This window comes from Caretta caretta, chromosome 17 (assembly GCF_965140235.1).
Source record: "Caretta caretta isolate rCarCar2 chromosome 17, rCarCar1.hap1, whole genome shotgun sequence".
Lineage (NCBI taxonomy): Eukaryota > Metazoa > Chordata > Testudines > Cheloniidae > Caretta > Caretta caretta.
Window position 1 is genome coordinate 12,178,721 of NC_134222.1, and position 20,201 is coordinate 12,198,921.

Here is a 20,201-nt window from a genome sequence, read left to right on the forward strand (position 1 = left end):
GTTCTTAAGATCTAAGGGTTTGGGTCTGTGTTCACTTGTACAAATTGGTGAGGATTTTTATCAAGACTTCCCCAGGAAAGGGGTTGTAGGGCTTGGGGGGATATTCTGGGGGAAGACATCTCCAAGTGGGCTCTTTCCCTGTTCTTTGTTTAACACGCTTGGTGGTGGCAGCATAGCATTCAAGGTCAAGGCAAAGTTTGTATCTTGGGGAAGTTTTTAACCTAAGCTGGTAAGAATAAGCTTAGGGGGTCTTTCATGCAGGTCCCCACATCTGTACCCTAGAGTTCAGAGTGGGGAAGGAACCTTAACAGCACATTTGGACCCACAGCTGCCTATTGCACAAACCACTGTTCTTCTGAAATTACTTTTGACAGTTTCACCATGCAAGCTAAACAATGGTCTGCCCCGAGAGGCTATTGTTTATACACCCTACCTGCCATGTAAAGCACAAAGAAAAGTAGTTTCTTTCCAGCTGAGAAGTCTAGGTGGGAGTCAACAGGCAAACAAATACTTACCTTGGTGGCACAATTTACAAGGTTTCACATTCTGAATCTCCGTGCTCACTGCAAGGGGCATAGATTTACTGCTGTCTCACCCCAAAAGCTAAGCATGGTAGCTGCACTGTCATCTAACTTAAGTAAATGTCTTTTTCCAAAGCTTCTCACAAAGCAGAGTTTCATTTACCTCTAGGTAGGAAGTGAACAGTAATGTCATGGATATACAGTGTATTTTGTGTTCAAAACAACCACAAAAATACCCCTGCAATTTCTGTCATCATACTTTCTAGCACAGGCATGGTGAACAGCCTGTGGTTATGGTATCACATGTATGTCACTCATTACAGTACAGGGAGTATCCATATTTTCCAGTGACAATATCTATGTTGATTTTAATAATGGGAGCCGGGTATCCAAATTCCTTAGGCAGCTTTGAAAATCCCAACTTAAAAAAAAAAAAAAAGAAGAAGGGAAATAATTTGCTCCAAGCAAAAACGTGACATCTTGGTTGCAATGGTTTTTCAAAAATATTAATGACATCAGTGTCACCACTATTAAGCTGACAAATATATGACAATATGGGTAGTAGGTGCTTTGATTTTCACTTTTTAAAAGTTTCATTTTACTACAGCGTTTACAGAAAATTGTGCACACAAACTTCAGAAACATAAAAGTAATAATGTTATAATAAATAAATAATAAGTAATAATACTTACAAAGGAGGTCATCATCATTATATCTATTTTACAGATTGGGAAACTGAGGCAAAAAGAGGTGAAGTGGCATGCTGAAGGCCACCTAGCAGGTCACCGGCAGAGACCGGAATCAGTCCCAGTCCAATGCTCTACATACTATGACACACTGCTTAACACGTGCCACAAACCCATGCTCATTCTAGATTGTTACATTCATGGTACTCTCATCTTTATGTATAGTAAACACTGTAAACACATTTTCAATATTGTCTTCTCGGGGCAGCTGGTCCCATATAAAGATAAAAGAGAAGACAGCTTTTCTAAGGGAAAATAGCCTTATTTTCTTTAAGCTTGGTAATTACTGGCCAACTTAATAAACATGCTACATTTCAGAAGAAAGGAGGGCAGGGGTAATGGCAAAGTAGATAGCCAGGGTAAGTGTCTTTGCGGGTTGCACTTGACAGCATGAAGCTACCTATGAAATTCTTGTTGGTGAACGTTCTTATTTTTGTTTATTAGTGTGATGGCAGGCCCCAATGAAACAGGGCCCCATTGTGCAAGGTGCAGTACAAATCTGTAGCAAGAGAGTCTCTGTTCTGAAAAGCTTACAGTCTAAACAGACAAGACAGACAAAGGGTGGGAGGGGGAAACACACAGCAAGTCAGTGGCAGAACCACGAAAAGAAACAGGTCACTGACTCCTAGGCCAGGGCCCTATCCACTAACTAGCACTGCTTTTCATCACACAGTGTAGCCCAAGTCATCAGTAGGTTTCTATGACAAGACATATATTTTGATGTCTTGGAGGATATCTGTCCTAATCAATAGGACTGAAATGTAGAGACATCCTTAAATCTGTGATGTCCCACTGGTAAATCTGGAGAAGGGCAGATACTTTTTATAAAAATTCTTCAGTTAGCTATAAAGTTAAAAATGAGAATACTGTGCATTTATCTATAGTAAACAAACCAAATTACAAATCAAGTATGTATGTATAGACATTATAATTGCATTGGAAATAAAAGTATCTGGACACAATACTGTTAGGGGTCAAAGATTTTATTTTACTATATCTCATCAAGAGTATGTCTACACTGAGCCACAGTACAGACTGAGTGTGTGTGTTGCAGACCACACCAAAGAGCTGCACTCTTATCTGCCTCATGTGGATGCCTCAGGCATGAACTAACAGGTACATAGTTTGTGTTAACTTAGTCCTCTTTCAAACCTTTTCATTCATGCCAGCAGTTCACACACCCTGTAGTCTGCACTGCAGTACAGTGTTGACAAGCCCCAAAACTAAAACACAAACAAAGACCCTGATCTTACAAACACTTACATAGTAGCTTAAGCATGTGCTTTAAGTGCTTGCAGGATCAGGACCAAAGGTAGGGGGGTGGAGGAACAGAAAAAAATAAAATCTAATAAGCCAAATTAATTCTTGGTATCAAGCAGGTGCAATTCCATTGATACCACAGGTATCTGCTTAGCACCAGTCATGAATTTGGCCCTGAGAATATATTTAATACAGTGCTTTGATTCTGCCACAGGAAAAGCAGCTCCCCATCAAGATACTTTATGCAGCTCTACAGGTTTTTAATTCAGCTTGATCGCTGTTTGTGTTATTCTCTGTTTAACTATATTAAGTCGGCATTACTGGATTCCCAGATTTTCCCCTGAAGAAGTATTTCTTGCATTGATGGGGAAGTTTGTATTGGTCAAGTGCTCTCAGGTCTACTTACTGAGAAACAGCGACTGAATTAATTTATATACCTACTATTTATAAGGGTGCTAATAAGCTTGTCTCTCTTTCAGTGGAATTGTGGCTATGCTGTTTCTTAAAGTTGTAGTGAGTGCCCAGTGTGCCTTTAATTCTGCCCAGAGCATACTGCAGCTTCCCATACATCTTCATTTGTTGAAAGAGCTCTTAATTGTGTGCTTTACTAGTCAATCTATTAAACCATTTAAAAAAAAAAAAACGCACACAAACTTCAAAATTGCTGCAAAGGCAACTAGCAGCATCACTGGTCCTGGAAGCTGGTTTAACTACAACAAAGTGCAACATAGCCACGTCCTTCTCAGCTGAATGTGTCGTTCATAACCATGGGTCAGATTCTGTGGTTTGGTCAGTCAACAGGAGTTTTCTGCACTTAATGCCTGGAGGATTTGGTCCTGTATTTTTAAAGACCCAGTGCAAATATGAGTGTTCATGAAAGCAGCTGGACTGATAGCACTAAACAAAGATGACAACCCTTGATTTAGACCCAAAAAACAGGTGCACCAGAGGCAACAGCACTGCGCGCTGCCCCCCAGCATTCCCACTGTTTTCTGATCCTGTGTTGAAGGGTACAACCACAAAGGGAATGAAATGACACCCTCACTACCAACAAGAGGCGTCGGAAAGGGACTGAATCAGAGACCTTCAGAACCAACCCACAAGCCTCTATCACTTGAGCTAAAAAGAGCCAATATATACTAGACCCTCATCTTTTATGGGAACAATCCATTAGAAGGGCACATGGCACATTTGAGCTGGGATTTTCAGAAGCGCCTAGGGGATTTGTGCATCCAGGTCCCAGTAAAAGTCACCTTACTCCCTTAGGCTCCTCTGAAAATCATAATTTAGGGAATAACCTTGCATCCATCAATGTCAGTGGAAAGAGAGCCATTGACTTCAATAGGTACTGGATCATAAGAAAAGCAATACTGGGTCAACCCAATGAGCCATCTAGCCCAGTTTCCTGTTTTCCAACAGTGCTGAATGCTTCCGAGGGAATGAACAGAACAGGCCGTCATTCAGCGATCCATAATCAGGCCATTAGCCAGTGGGTTTCAACCATAAGGGTAGTTTGTACACATTGTCAGCCAAGAGGATATGATTAGACAAGATGCCAGTCACAGTTCTAGTTTGTGTCATACAGATATTAGCCTGAGATCAGCTATTCATTTCTCACAAACCACAGTACGGCTCTCAAATGGTAAAGGCTACACACCAGGGCTGGAGTTAACAGAGAAAATCTGGAGGCGAGCTATGAACTATCCAGCCCCCTCAGGGCATGTCTTTAATGAAGACACATGGGCTTTAAAAATGCAACCTTATTTTGGCAAACACTGATGAGTTCTCCAAATAGTCTCTGAAAAGGTAATAAATCAATGCAGCTGTTTAAAAGGGTTTAAGTGGTAACAATGGGCCTGATTCCACAGTTTAGTAGCACCTTACTCCAAAAGTAGTTCCACTGACTTCAGTGGGACTACTTGTTCACTCTGAGTAAAGGTATCAGAATCCAGCCCTCTATTTTTACAGCTGAAATGATTCCGTTAAAAAATTTTGCCAGCTTTTTTGGGGTAAAGCTTTGAATGTAAATGGTTGCATTAACATTTAAATGCTTTTTTACTGCAGCTATTTCAGAAAATAATATAGTTCCCCATCAAATAGATCTTGCATGCTCTTCGCCTTCATTATTTGTGTTTTGCAATTGCCAATCACAGAGTGGAGTTCTAAAATTCCCGAACACGATTCATTCTCCAACAGAAGCCCTGCATAATTCGCTGCAGTAAACACACAACAATAGGATCTATATGCATTTGTCAGGTAATTTCACAGCAGAGAAATATCAATAGGTAGCTAATCAATAGAACTGAACCTTGCAGTATAATGTGGTGGAGTTCAAGAGGAGAAGAGGCATTGAGATGTGTGGCCTAGTTTAATCAGATGAATTTAGCAGGGGGCCAACCTAGTGAAACACCTAACTGGCAGCATGCATTACAGCTGTTGCTCTAGTTTTTTTTTACATTATTGATATAACAAAATACGAAATCTCATTCTGGCGTGAGCTGCCTTGTGTGGACATACCGTAAGGTCTGATTTTCAGAGGTGCTTATTGCCCACAGCTCCTATTGACTTCAGCCGAAGTTACAGTTGCTCAGCACCTCTGAAAATAGACCCATAGTGTGCAAAGTCATACACCCCAGTACAGTGAACATTGACTTGAAGCAGGCTACCGTGTTGTGAAAAGCCATTAAAATATAACTAGATGTTATAAGTAGGCCTGCTCTCAAACTATGGTCCAAGTAGACCAGTAATCCTCTAAGCCCTACCTAGTATTCTCCAGAAGAAAGCAAGGTGAGCACCAAGCAATGTGAGACAAGAGGGCTAAGAAGGAGAGGTAACCATGATGGTTTGCTGTCTTACAAAGTAGTCCACAAAACAAAACAAAAAAGATAGGACACCACTGAAATAAGGGAGGGAAGGTCTCATGGTTAAGATGCTGGACTGGGGTTCAACTCCTGGCTTTGTACCACAGCCTTTCTGCGTGGCCTTGGGTAGGGCACTTATGCTCTCTGGGTCTTTGTTCCCCATCTGTAAAATGGAGAGAATAATAACCCACCGTTTATCTGTCTTCCCTCCTTAGATTGAAAGCTCTTAGGGGCAGGGACCATCCCTTGTTTTTTTTTTTGTTTGTTTGTTTGTGCCTAAAACAATGGTGCCATGATCTTAGTGGGAACCTCTGGAAACTATCAAAACAATAAGACACAAAATCTAACATCATAATATTGAAGTAAATATATTAAAACTTTGCAGTCAGTGAAGAAAGTCCAGGAATAGTGGCAAATAGTCCAGAGTAACCTGCCTTTATGTGGTCATTAAAAAAAAAAGTTATCTTAGTTGTGGTGCAACATTGGATCAATTTCTCTCAATAGTCTAACAGCAGAGAGAGGAGGCACATTTACAATTCAGTAAGCATCTCCTACAAATCCCCATTGAATCCCTGACTCCAACTGAAATAAATTGCCAAGCAACATGAAGGAGCACTGTATGCCACTGTCAAGGGCAGATGTAAGACAAACTTCTTCCCTCTCTAATTATCCACTTAATAATCTTTAACAACATGCCATTTGGATTGGTTGGTCAACATGCTACTTAACCACTAGCAAAGGAAACACCCAGAATATAAAGAGAAGAGAAGAGAGTCACTAAACAAAGATAATTAATAAATTAATTCCTTCCACAAGCGATTGCTGAAAATATGTATAGCTATAGAGAAATATCCCTTTCTTTTCCTACAGATGAACACACTCCAGTCCATACTGATCTTTCAGGACAGCTATTTGTAGTAAGAAACGGGGAAAGTCTTTTTAAAACAAGCAGCCTAAAAACACAAACACTCATGGCTCAGAATACATTAAATAAATTGTCTTTGTCAGGGGGAACCAGAGAAAAACCAAATAAATACCATTTAACTAACAATAAAAATGCTTTAAACCACTTGATAACATTCAACTAATCATCTGAAAACCCCCATACTTCATTGGACAAATTTACCAAGTTACTTAAAGGCAAGACTGACACCATTACCTACACTGAATCGTATCTTATGGTGGGATATTGCCTGACGAAGGTAACTCCTGTTTAAAGTCAGTGGGAGTTCAGGGGTAACCTTTTTGAAAAAGCTGTGTATTTGGGAGCCTTGAAAATTTTAGCATGGAGGCTTAGCACCTTTATGTCCCTTTGAAAAAAAAATATCACACACTTACTACACAAATGGTTCCACTGACTTCTGCAGAACTACTTGTAGAGTACAGTGCTACTTACCTGTAGCAAAGATACCAGAGTCAGGCCCTGAGTAGCGACCTGGCCTGGGAGACAGTGACCCTAAAGCCCTTAATGTGTGTCATGGCCATGACAGATATACAACCATAGGCCTTGGTCATGCAAGCTATTGTGTGTGGATGGAGTCTTGTACCCAAGCAGAGCCCCAGGTCTGAGTATACCGTCTACCCACAGGGTGCATCTTGCAGAAATAGGGCCTGAATTATTTTAATACAGGGAAATAGTGAATAGATGTATAACAATGTTAATTGTAATACCAGTTATGCTTTGTGACATTGTAAATGCCATTTGTATCAGGAGTCTCAACAAAATCAGACAGCTTAAGTGTCAGCTTAAGTTTCCTTGTTAACCTAAATATATACATATAGCAAGCTAAATTTTACCTTGATTTTCTTCCAGCTTCCCAATTGTTTCAATCTGCTCTACCAAGTCATTGGAGTTCCACTGGCTCATTCCTATCAGGATGGCACTTTTCCCTTCCACCACCTCCTCTGCAGCAAGAAAACAGAGAAGAGGGTAAACTGCAGCCACAGGCTGGAGAATAAAGACAGGATTACCTTGTTACCAACTGTCAGAGAAATATGCAGCTCATTACGATCCCTAAAGGGAATACACAGCACATAGCATACGCAGGATTCTCTGAGAAGGCTTTCTGCTTACACGTCCACAGCAGTTTGTGTTTGCATGCCAAATTCATTGCATACTGGAAAACCACAGAGGGAAAGGGAATTTAGCAAATCTTTGCTGCTTACTTCTGCAGAATTATTAGTTGACTGAAATAAATATTCATAAGAGGTGGAAACCACTTGGCACTTTATATGTGCAAAGCCCTTTATAAATATTGATTGACTAATTCACATTGATTATCTAATTAACAGATCTGATTGGAAATATTTTCCCTCCCCCATGAAACAGTTCATTAGGAATTAGGGCTGTCAAGCTATTAAAAAAATTAATCACAATTAATCACACTGTTAAACAATAATAGAATACCATTTATTTCAATTTTTTGATGTTTTCTACATTTTCAAATATATTTATTTCAATTACAACACAGAATACAAAGTGTACAGTGCTCAATTTATATTTATTTTTGATTACAAATATTTGCACTGTAAAAAAACCAAAATAAATAGTATTTTTCAATACACCTAATACAAAAGTACTGAAGTGCAATCTCTTTACCATGAAAGTTGAACTTACAAATGTAGAATTATGTACCAAAAAAATGCATTCAAAAATAAAACAATGTAAAATTTTAGAGCCTGCTAGTCCTCTCAGTCCTACTTCAGCCAATCGCTCAGACAAACAAGTTTGGTTACAATTTGCAGGAGATAATGCTGTCCACTTCTTGTTTACAGTGTCACCTGAAAGTGAGAAAAGGCATTCACATGGCACTGTTGTAGCTGGGTCGCAAGATATTTATGTGCCAGATGCGCTAAAGATTCATATGTCCCTTCATGCTTCAACCACCATTCCAGAGGACATGCATCCATGCTGATGACGGGTTCTGCTCAATAATGACCCAAAGCAGAGCGGACCGATGCATGTTCATTTTCATCATCTGAGTCTGATGCCACCAGCAGAAGGTTGATTTTCTTTTTTGGTGGTTCGGGTTCTGTAGTTTCCGTATCTGAGTGTTGCTCTTTTAAGTCTTCTTAAAGCATGCTCCACACCACATCCCTCTCAGATTTTGGAAGGCACTTCAGATTCTTAAACCTTGGGTCAAGTGCTGTAGCTATTTTTAGAAATCTCACATTGGTACCTTCTTTGTGTTTTTGTCAAATCTGCTGTGAAAGTATTCTTAAAACGAACATGTGCTGAGTCATCATCTGAGACTGCTGTGACACGAAATATATGGCAGAATGCAGGTAAAACAGAACAGGAGACATACAATTCTCCCCCAAGGAGTAGAGTCACAAATGTAATGAACGTGGCAGGGTGGGGGGGCCCTGGGCCCTTTTAAATCACCCAGGCCCCTGAGCAATTGCTCCCCCTTCCCCTGTCGGTGAGCCAGAGACTAGGGTTTCTCAAACCTCATTGCACCGTGACCCCCTTCTGACAAGAAAAATTACTACATGACCCCAGAAGGGGTGACCAAAGCCTGAGCCCCATCGCCCCAGATAGGGTGGGGGGTCCAAAGCCCAAGGGCTTCAGCCCCAGGCAGGGGGCCTGTAACCTAGCCCTGCTGCCCAGAGTTGAAGCCCTTGGGCTACGGCCCCGGGAGATTGGGCTTGGGCTTCGGCTCTGAGTCCCAGCAACTCTAAGCCAGCCCTGGCAACCCACTTTGGGGTCCCAACCCACAGTTTGAGAACTGCTGCTGTAGACCATGATGCACTCCTTGGCAGCCTTTTTTACTCAACTTTGATGGCTTGACGAGATTTAATTGTACTCCTTTGGGCAGGCAATGTGTTTTTTATTCTAGATTTGTAAAGGGCCATGTAAAATTATGATGTCACATAAGCAATAATGGAAATAATTTATCTAGGTCCATAACGTGTGCCATAGTGTTTTATCTCATTAGACCGACCTAACACTTGGTAAAGCAACCCACATCTTTTCATGTATTTATACCTGTTCCTGTATCTTTTACTTCATACATCTGATGAAGTGTCTGATGAAGTGTCTGATGAAGTGCAGGGTCCTGCACTTAGGACGGAAGAACCCAATGCACAGCTACAGACCAGGGACCGAACGGCTAGGCAGCAGTTCTGCGGAAAAGGACCTAGGGGTGACAGTGGACGAGAAGCTGGATATGAGTCAGCAGTGTGCCCTTGTTGCCAAGAAGGCCAATGGCATTTTGGGATGTATAAGTAGGGGCATAGCGAGCAGATCGAGGGACGTGATCGTTCCCCTCTATTCGACATTGGTGAGGCCTCATCTGGAGTACTGTGTCCAGTTTTGGGCCCCACACTTCAAGAAGGATGTGGATAAATTGGAGAGAGTCCAGCGAAGGGCAACAAAAATGATTAGGGGGCTGGAATACATGAGTTATGAGGAGAGGCTGAGGGAGCTGGGATTGTTTAGCCTGCAGAAGAGAAGAATGAGGGGGGATTTGATAGCTGCTTTCAACTACCTGAAAGGGGGTTCCAAAGAGGATGGCTCTAGACTGTTCTCAATGGTAGCAGATGACAGAACGAGGAGTAATGGTCTCAAGCTGCAGTGGGGGAGGTTTAGATTGGATATTAGGAAAAACTTTTTCACTAAGAGGGTGGTGAAACACTGGAATGCGTTACCTAGGGAGGTGGTAGAATCTCCTTCCTTAGAGGTTTTTAAGGTCAGGCTTGACAAAGCCCTGGCTGGGATGATTTAACTGGGAATTGGTCCTGCTTCGAGCAGCGGGTTGGACTAGATGACCTTCTGGGGTCCCTTCCAACCCTTATATTCTATGATTCTAAGTGGGTTCTAGCCCATGAAAGCTTATGCCCAAATAAATTTGTTAGTCTCTAAGTTGCCACAAGGGCTCCTCCTCTTTTTTTTTTTTAAACAGTGTTTTGTAGTTGCTCTTCATGCTTATACAAAAGAACATAATCCCTGCTCCAAGGAGAGCACTGGCTAATGATAGGAATGGGAACAGACCATGTGAAAGAGCCTTACAGAAAGTGTCTAGTCATTATAGCTGAAATGGGTTTTCAGAAGCTCCTTGAAAAGAGGAGGAGCTGCAAGCCTAGCCAAGAACAAGGAGAGTCCTGAAGGAGTACATGTAGGTGAGCGATAGGAGGCAATCAGGATAGAGGTTTGTTCAGACCTGCAGGAGTGGGGGTGTGTGTGTGTAAAATGAATCATTCAGAGAAACTTGAAACTAAACAGAATCTTGGACGTTATGAAATAAGAGGGGGATGCAGTGCAAGGATTTGGGGCGTGGCGAGGGGAAGGAGAAGCCAGACCTGGGTGGAGTTGTGGTACAAGACGATCATCATCCTGGCTGGAATAGAGGACAGACAAGAAAGAAGAGGGGAGATCTCAAGCTCAGTCTACACTTAAAAACTAAGGTTTGCCATAGCTATGGCAATCAGGGATGTGAAGAATTCACATCCCTGAGCACTATTACTATGCCGACCTAACCCCCCCAGTGTAGACATGGCTAGGTCAATCGAAGAATGCTTCCATGAGCTTAGCTATCACCACTTGAGGAAGTGGAGTTGCTACAGCTATGAAAAAACCCTTCCATCATTGTAGTTTATATCTATACTACAGGGTTACAGTGGCATAGCGCTGTAGCTGGGCAACTATAGCCAGTAGCCCCCATAGTGTAGACAAGCCCTAGAGTAAGAAGGTGTAAAAGTCTAGGGAGGAGAGGACTAGAGCCTGGACTAAAGTGCTGTTAGTAAGGGTTTTTGTTCTGTATCCATATTACAGCATTGGAGATTTACAAAGTGCTTCACAGACATTAGTTAATCCTCATAATAGCCCTGTGAGGTAGGCCATTGCAAGTATGATTATCCCCACTTTGCAACTGGAATGGATGAATTCTGCAGACATTTTACAGGAAGAAAAGGGGGGATTTGGCAACGGCCTGGATGAGAAGGGAGAAGAGAAGATGCCCTCAAGGTTTAAGTCCTGGGACACAGAAAGGATGTGTGTGTTGTGAACTTTTCCCTGTTCCAACTGACATTAACCTTTGAATGGCTCCCTCCTCTGACAAAGTTGTCAGTAATTAATGAGAGATCTAAGTGCTCTTCAGTTATTTTATATGAAGACTGTGGTCAGGTTCTGCTCTTGGTTCCACCACTGTAAATCTGGAATAATTCCACTGAAGTCAGCTGGATTTACACCAGTCTAACTCCGGTTATGTTCCCTGCCTGACTCTGAATTCTCTATCTAGGTTCTTTTTTTTAACCCCAATTAATGTAGCATCTTACATATACATTTATTCTTACAAAACACCCTTGTGAAGTTTAATCCCATTTTACAGATGGGAAAATGAGACACAGAGAGATTAAGTAACCTGCCAAAGGTCACACAAAGACTGTGGAAAAGCCACACACTGAAAGCAGATTTTTCAAGACCTAATTAAGTGCCTTAACTACAAGACCATTCTTCAAATTATATAATCACCAGTATACTTGAATATACAACAGGTGTACTAGTTAAACACATGTTAACACATTAAGGGCTATGCTAGAAAGTTTTGCTGCTTTAACTACACTGGCACGGGTAAAGCAGAACACAGCCCCCAGTGAGGATGCAGTTATACTGGTATATTACTACTATTTATAGTATAAAATGCTTTTACCAGTATAAACTTATTCCAGTTCAGGAAAGAAAATAAGCTATATTGGTATAATACCCTTTATTCGGGTATATCTGAATCCACACTAGGGCTTATACTGGTATGATTTTGTTATGCCACTAATGGATATTATACCCAGGTATAAACTTTTCTAGTGTAGAAAAATCCTAAGTAAAATTCTCTTTCTAAAGTTTTTAACCCAGCATGAAAATTCAGGCATTTCAATGCTAAAAAAACATAGAAACTGTACTTCAGATTTCACTGTTCTGGAATTTTGATGTTAGAACATTAATTTCTGGAAAAAAAAAAAAGGTGTGTTGGGGGGGGAGGAAATGGGCCCACCAGACTAGTTCTCATACAAATTTCAAGCATGTTTTATCCTTTCATCAAAAACCATCTGTGCTACATGAGCTATTAAACTTTTATCTGACAGCACAGAAGAGATTATGGAATCGCACAGCCCTGCCGCACAGCGAATGAGTTCCGTTAGAAGATTTGTTCTTTTATCAGGAGCTCATCTCAAAAGGGTGCTGGGAAGCACAGACAAAAATGGAATGTTGCAGATGTTCTCCTTTAATAGGCTTAGAAATCTTTAGGAAAACATTTCCATTCGGTTTACCAGCTGTTGAGGAAGTGGGGTGTATTAGTCCCATCTGAACAAACTTATTTAAAAGCATTTCACTGTGGATTTATACAGGCTGCCAATGTAGACTATGTGCTTAGTATGAGTACAGGAGAATGCAAATTTAAAATGGAGGATTGGGAGTTCTTTCTTTGTCAAGATGATGATTCAGATAATGGGCCCTGGGTAGTACTGTGGATTACAAATAAAGGGTCAGCAAGAGTAACCAGAGCAGAATTGGGCCAGGAGATTCCAGGATACACAATCTAAATGTAAACCAACTTCAGCTTTACATTTCAAACATTTTTAAAAGGAAACTCATTCCCTGGCTCTACAAACGCAAACACAGATAGTATCTTGTAGCTGGTCTGTTTGATAGTGGTAGGTCTATTTGGAAGAAAAGCATTTTAAAAAAATTTTTTGTGGAGTACTGAAGAAAAAAAATCCATATATTAAGGTTTCATCACCATAGTCATTCATCACCATAGTATCTGATCTCCGACTGACCAAGAGGTCACCCAGACCTAACCTCTTTGTACATACTGATGGCCAGCCTTCAAACATCAGCAGAACTGATACTAATCATGGTGTCTTTAGTAGACTTCATGAAATCTCTGGCACTCTTTCGCGGGTAAAAATTCTACTTGGGCTAGCTTTTGTTTGGTTTTAGTTTTATTAAATTTACCCTTTTCTCTAAAGGTTGTTTTGTTTCGGGAGTTTGTCTTTAGTTGTTTGGTTGGGGGAGTTTAGGGTGGGAGGCATTGGTTGGGGGGTGGGTTTGGGTAGAAGGGGCTGTTGTTGCTGTAGATGTGTTGGTCCCAGGACATGTAGGACATTGCGAGTTTGCAGTATTGTGGTGTTAGATGCGTCGGTCCTAGAGACGAGGTGAGTGAGGGAATATCTCTTTTTGGACCAACTTCTATTCGTGAAAAAGACAAGCTTTTGAGTTGACAGAGCTTACTCTGTGTAAGCTTGAAAGTTTGTCTTGGTGGATTGCCCTTAGGCTGACTAGAACTATCTGAATCAAAAACTTCAGATTCTTAAGAACATAAAAACGGTCATGTTGGGTCAGACCAAAGACCACCTAGCCCAGTACCCTGTCTTCCAACAGTGGCAAATCCCAGGTGCTGCAGACAGAACGAACAGAACAGGCAATCAGCAAGTGATCCATCCCTTATTCCCAGCTTCTGGCAAACAGAGGCTAGGGACACCATCCCTCCCAATCCTTAGGTTAGGCTTTGAGTAGCTGGAAATGTCTAGGGATGGATGTCCAAGCCACACCCCTTGTGGTTGGGGGTCAAAAGTTGGTGGGGTTGCATAGAAATCACTATAGGAACTCTATGCCACCTGAGGAATTCCCTTTATTGGGTCAATCTGCAAGTATCTCTTTAAGATGGGTTTAAATCCTTCTTTGCACTGCCTGAACTGTGGTGTGGCATTATCATTTCACGAATGTGTCAGAAAGATGCTAAGAAGCAGTGTGCTGAAGAGAAAATAGAGAGTTGTAAAATTATTTGAGCATTAGAGCTAATATTATTTTATCATTCTTCCTGTTACGTAATCCACTAAGCCAACCATTCCAGATGGCCCTAATGTTTAATATTGAGATAAAGTAAGATGAAGCGGTCACAGACTTTCATACTTATTTTTATTGGATTTTGCAATGGACAGAAAGCATTTATTGCAGTCTGGAATATGATGGAATTTAACAAGATGCACTGGCTCTCAACATGAGCCATACTGTGACCCTATATCACAGCACAAAGTAGTTTTGAGACACATGCCCTTCCCATAAGTGTTGGGATCCTGACTCCTATCTAACTGTAAAGGAAAGGGGGAGGCATGCACCCTGAAAGATATTTCCAAGCCCCAGGTTGAAAGTTCATGAACTGGTTAAATGTGAAATCCCAATATAAATATTGGATTTACTTTTTCCAACCCGGAGTCCTGATGGCCCTGCTACTCCACTGGAAGATTTTGCACATTGAGAGTGGAAAATTCCCTGGTCTGGGACACATTTCAGTCATGACTCAACTCTTTAACTCAGTTCTTTTCATCCCATTTACTAGATGAACAATATCACAGAGAACAGAGAGGGGACAAGCACAGGGGAGGGAAAGAAAGCGAACATTCTCTATAGCCACAATTTCAACAAGTCTATGGACCTGATTCTCCACCTCACATCAGCTTTATACGACGGCAATTCCACTGACAGAGTTATCTATCTCCCATTCATTCTTTGAGCTGGGGCGTAATTCCCAGCTCAAGACGACATACCTTTGGTATAAAGCGTATCCACGGCAGCACAAGGGACCAGTCAGCCTGAGTAACACACCCCTCCAAGAACTAGGCATGCACTCTGGGCAGCTCGCCCTGCCTGGCTCTTATACCACATGGCTACATCCTATTTTTAGCATGCTAGCTCGATCAAAGCTAGCAGGGGTATGTCTCCTTGACCTGGGAATCCAAGTGTAGATACACCCACTGGCACAAGTGAGAGAGAAAAGTCAGGCCTTTGCTGTTTGTACAGGCTGAATAGCAACAAAGGGCACGCTTCACACTCCGTAGCAAGAGTATGTAGCACCATCATGAGAATATTAAAATTGTCCACAGAGAATGAAGACTTGCAAGGTGATTTAGAGAAGCCCCATGTCAAAGGATACGCCTATGCTGCAAATCAAGGTGTGACTGCACCTTGGGTAAACACATCCTGGCCAGCTTCACCCAAACTAGCATTACTAAAAATAGCTAGATTGATGGGTCAGCGCAGGCTTCACATGGGCTGTACATGCACACCGGGGACCCTAGAGACACACTCACATCACTAGCATGTGCTGAAGCTTGTGCCACTCTGTCTACACTGCTGGTTTTAGCAACGCTAGCATAGGTAAAGCTAGTGCAAGTATATCAGTCCAAGCTGCAAATACAACTCAGACTGCAGCGTACGCCTACCCAAAGAGGCTTTGGCCCCGTTTCCAAAGGTTACTCAGCAACTACAATGTCCACCAGTGTCAGTGGAGCTGTGGGTGGCTGGCACTTCCGAAAACCAAACCACTCCTCTTTCCCCCTTACCTTCTCTTTGCACTTTAGACCAAAAGGCATTTAAGGTGGAGATTTTCCAAAGGTGGCCGAGTGCTGCTCACTGCAGAAATACCGAGATAAACTCTCTTCTCCACTGTTCCAAATAAAACTTGGAACTGCGTGAAGGACAACCTAATTTACAACACTGATTTTGTTTCACTGCGTAGGAGCTTGCTGTTTAGAACCACTTCCCCGGCCAATGAACTATGTGCAGTTGGTCCTGGGGGAATTTATATGACAGGACATGAACAACGATATAAAGCAGCTCTGCCCCTTCTATAAGATTCAATTTGTCCTTTCGCTTTTATTGTTTCTTCCAACAGCTTCTCAGATTCCTTGAACATTCATTCTTTCGTGACAAACTTTCTCCATGATCCACAGTAGGGATGTAGCAGCAGATGGCTATGCACTTTTCTGATGTTATGTACAATTAGCTGTGTATAAGGAGCTCATTGCAGGTTCAGGGACTGGAGTTTAATGATACATGTATGAAAAGACTCATCCAAATAGACATCTATATGGAAAGGATACTCCATATGTGAACAAAGTGGATACAAACAAGATAGTTACACAAAGTTATCATTTCAAAATGAGACATGAAAATAGACTATAGCTACCCCTTTGTGTTCCATCCCAATGAGCTGTGATATCATTTCACAGAGTGTGAAAAGAATACATGTCAGGATGACCTGACTTGAATGCAACATCAAGAATACAAAAGAAAAACACATATCCTAGGACATGTTACTGGCTACAGTTAGGGTCCAAACTCGGGCCCCAGGTCAGAAGTCCATCCCTATGCAGCAAAGCACTTTACCATATGCTTAAAATATTAGGCACATGCTGCTTTTCTGAATAGGGATGGACAAAAGCACAGGCTTAAATGTTTTGCTGTCATGGGATAAGAGGGAAGGTCCTCCCACGGATTGTTAACTAGTTAAAAGATAGGAAACAAAGGGTAAGAATAAATGGTCAGTTTTCAGAATAGAGAGCTAAATAGTGGTATCTCCCAGGGGTCTGTACTGGAACCAGTCCTATTCAACATATTCATAAATACTGGAAAAAGGGGTCAACAGAGAGGTGGCAAAATTTGCAGAAGATACAAAACTACTCGAGATAGTTAAGTCCCAGGCAGTCTGCGAAAACTGGGTGACTGGGCAACAAAATGGCAGATAAAATTCAATGTTGATAAATGCAAAGTAATGCACATTGGAAAACATAAATCCCAACTATACATATAAAATGATGGGGTCTAAATTAGCTGTTACCACTCAAGAAAGATCTGGGAGTCATTGTGGATAGTTCTCTGAAAACATCCAACCCCTCATCTTGCAATGTCTATGGCTCTCAAGGAAGCTAGATGGACCTTTGGTCTGATCCAGTATGGCTGTTCTTATGTTCTTAAGCATTATGCATTACATTTTGTTTTGGGGTAGGATGGGAACAGTTCCAAAAGTAAACCAGTTAGGCCCAAACCTGTAAATACATAAGCATAAGTATAGATTTGCTTACACAAGCAGTCTCACTGAAGTCAACGAGACTGCACGCCTGATTATGTGCTTGCAGGCATAGGGCTGTTCAGATCAGAGGTTGCTAGACAGAAAACTCTTGCTTTTGCAACTGGCTTCTGCCAGCTAGGTTTTGAACACCGCTCTGTTTATATCTGAGCAGCTTCACTTGAGGCAACTCCGCAGTACACAGCTATATGAAGGACTAAACTGGCAATGATATAGATTATATATTTTGAGTCAAGGAATATCCAGGAAGTGGAACATCAGTAATTGAACATATATTTGGAAAGTGCCCGACAACAATGGAAATCTACATAATAGTTTCCTGCACTCTGAGACATCTAGAACAGCAGAATAAACAGACACAAAAACATTTCAGATTCTGTAAGCAGAAAACAATGGCTGCAGAAACAACAGTGATTAAAAATGCATTTAATCTCTTTGGTGAATGTGTTACATTTGCAGGTGGTTAGATACTACAGCTATCAGCACTCATTCGATAGGTGCAGGTCACACAAAATTTCTACTGGCTTTAGTGATTTGTCTCTGCACCTCCTGGGATCAGTTCTGTAGCATTCATAGGGACTTGAAAATAGGGAGATAATAAAGAGAGTTCAAAGATGTAATACACAGTATTCCAAACTCCGGTTGTTAAAAAAAATCACGAGTCAGGCCTCAAAATCATGAGGTTTTTAAAAAATACGTTTGGGGCTTGTTTTCATCTGTCTTCTAGTTTCTATCTGTCTTCTAGAACTGGGTGAATAACTGCTTTTTGATTCCTTGGAAATTTTGAAAAATAGGGGAAAAGTGTTTCAGGTTGGACAAAAAAAGTTTGTGATTTTCAGTAGATCGGAAAGCTGGAAAAGAAAGTAGTTTGGGGTCAAATTAAACATTCCATTTTGACGTCAAGCATCTGTTGTGGTTTTTATTTTTGAAAAATAAAATTAAAAGAAATTTCAAAACAAAAGGTTATTTTGAACCAAAAATTAAATATTTTGATTTTTTTCCCCTCATTTTTTCCCAGGACAAACAAAGCAGCAAAACTGACTCAAATTAACATAACATTGAGGTGTCACCAAATCTTCACGTGTCTCCAGAAAAGAGTTTTGATCAAAAAATTTCACCCAGCTCTATTTAAGATGCACTTGGGTCACGTTTTGAAGCTTTTCTCTGGATTCAGAAGGGAAGGAAACTTACTTTTTAAAAAAATTAAAGCTGAGATTCTCTTCTAATCATGAGAGTTCAAGTGCACAGGCTTTAAGAAAAATACCAGCTATCATGAAACTCACAATTAAGACACAAGGTATGAAAACACTGGATACAATATAAAAAGAAAAGGAGTACTTGTGGCACCTTAGAGACTAACCAATTTATTTGAGCATGAACTTTCGTGAGCTACAGCTCACTTCATCAGATGTAATCATCATTCATCAGAAAGTTCATGCTCAAATAAATTGGTTAGTCTCTAAGGTGCCACAAGTACTCCTTTTCTTTTTGCAAATACAGACTAACACGGCTGTTCCTCTGAAACCTGGATACAATATAGTCTCGCTCATTTAATTGTGCTCATGATATGTAACCTCTATAAGGATTAAAGAATTTTGTGAATTATCAACCAAAAAAAATAAAAGGTTACCATACCACAAAATGGACATTGTTCACCTGACAAGTTTAGTTCAGATTCCTTTTTGATTCTTCATAGTACAGCCATGATTTTGTAGTAATGATGAAGTCTCAGGGTATATGAACACTGGAGCTCATGTACACATGTCCGACCTAGCTCTGATCTAGCTAGCTCAGGTACTGGTAGCAGTGAAGCTGATTCCGCCTGGAACCCTGGGTAATTACTCAGCCACGTAGTCCACTCTGAGACCCGTGTTGCCACGGCTTCACTGCTATCGGTATCCAAGCTAGCTAGACTAAAGCTAGCTCAGGAGAGATACGTCCACACGAGCTGCCATCATAGCCCATAATTGCAACGTAGACATTCCTCAGTAATTTGAGACTTCTCTACTACACTATGCTATCAAATTAGGATTTTGGTAACTGTTCCCAACTTTGCAAAAGTGAGGTTCAACGTTTTATAGTCAAAAATCAAATTACATCAAAGGAGATCAGATGAAGATCTCAATAGAATAGGAATGAAAATTACTATGCAGCCTAAATATTTCCGGTTTCCTTTCATAATTTTCATCGTTCTCCCCCGCTTTTCAAAGAGTACTGCACTCAACCCATATAACTGTAAAGGAACACTGAAAACTACTGGATATTTCGGTGAGCAGTACATTGATGGCATAGCCTGACATAAAAGAAAGGAGACAATGCAAACTGAGAGATATCTATTTTATAAATAAACGCAGCCCAGTTCAACCTTATACAGCACAGTGCTCCAACTCTCTGCAACAATCCATTAAATACTCTTTTCTACCTTACAACATTTCACAGTGTATTTCAGAAAGCAATCAACGTGCTAAAAATAAACTGTGGAAGTGGAAAGGTGGACTAGCTGATCTCTAACTGTCTGCTGTCTCCTCCTTTGAGAATTACAGCCTTGCCTTTGTTTGAAAAAGGCAATTTGTACAGCTGCCTGCTTGCTGTCTGTTCCTGGGACAGAGTGACAGGAATCTGTCCATAATTTAGATTTGATGTATAGTAGAATAAAGCTAAAGGGGAACTATGAGAAAACAAGAGCCCTATTTCTTTAGAGGCCGATAGTACAGTGGATTCAAGGTGGAGATGAGCAAAATTTGGAATTTCCACCTTGGAATTTCCTACGATAAACATTTCATCATTTGTTTTTGCCCCAAATCAGGACAAAACATTAAAATTTGAAAATGTTCATGGAATGGTAATTCCAGAAATGTCAAAATGTTTTGTTTCAATATTTTTTAATAGAAACATTTCAAGATTCCTAAAATTGCAATATTTCATATCAGTTGATTGAACTGACCC

The 20,201-nt window shown here is 40.9% G+C and overlaps 1 protein-coding gene across 10 annotated transcripts in view; it reads right to left on the reverse strand.

Moving 5' to 3' along the window:
* Window positions 1-20,201, reverse strand: part of PITPNM3 (PITPNM family member 3) — a 346,570-nt gene that overhangs the window by 188,427 nt on the left and 137,942 nt on the right. For 8 of the 10 annotated variants that reach the window (XM_048823832.2, XM_048823829.2, XM_048823830.2 and 5 more), the window contains one exon: window positions 7,186-7,293. The exons of the other annotated variants lie outside the window; for them this stretch is intronic. In XM_048823832.2, the coding sequence (XP_048679789.1) occupies window positions 7,186-7,293 (108 nt within the window). The remainder of the gene's footprint in view (window positions 1-7,185; window positions 7,294-20,201) is intronic. 10 annotated transcript variants of the gene reach the window in all.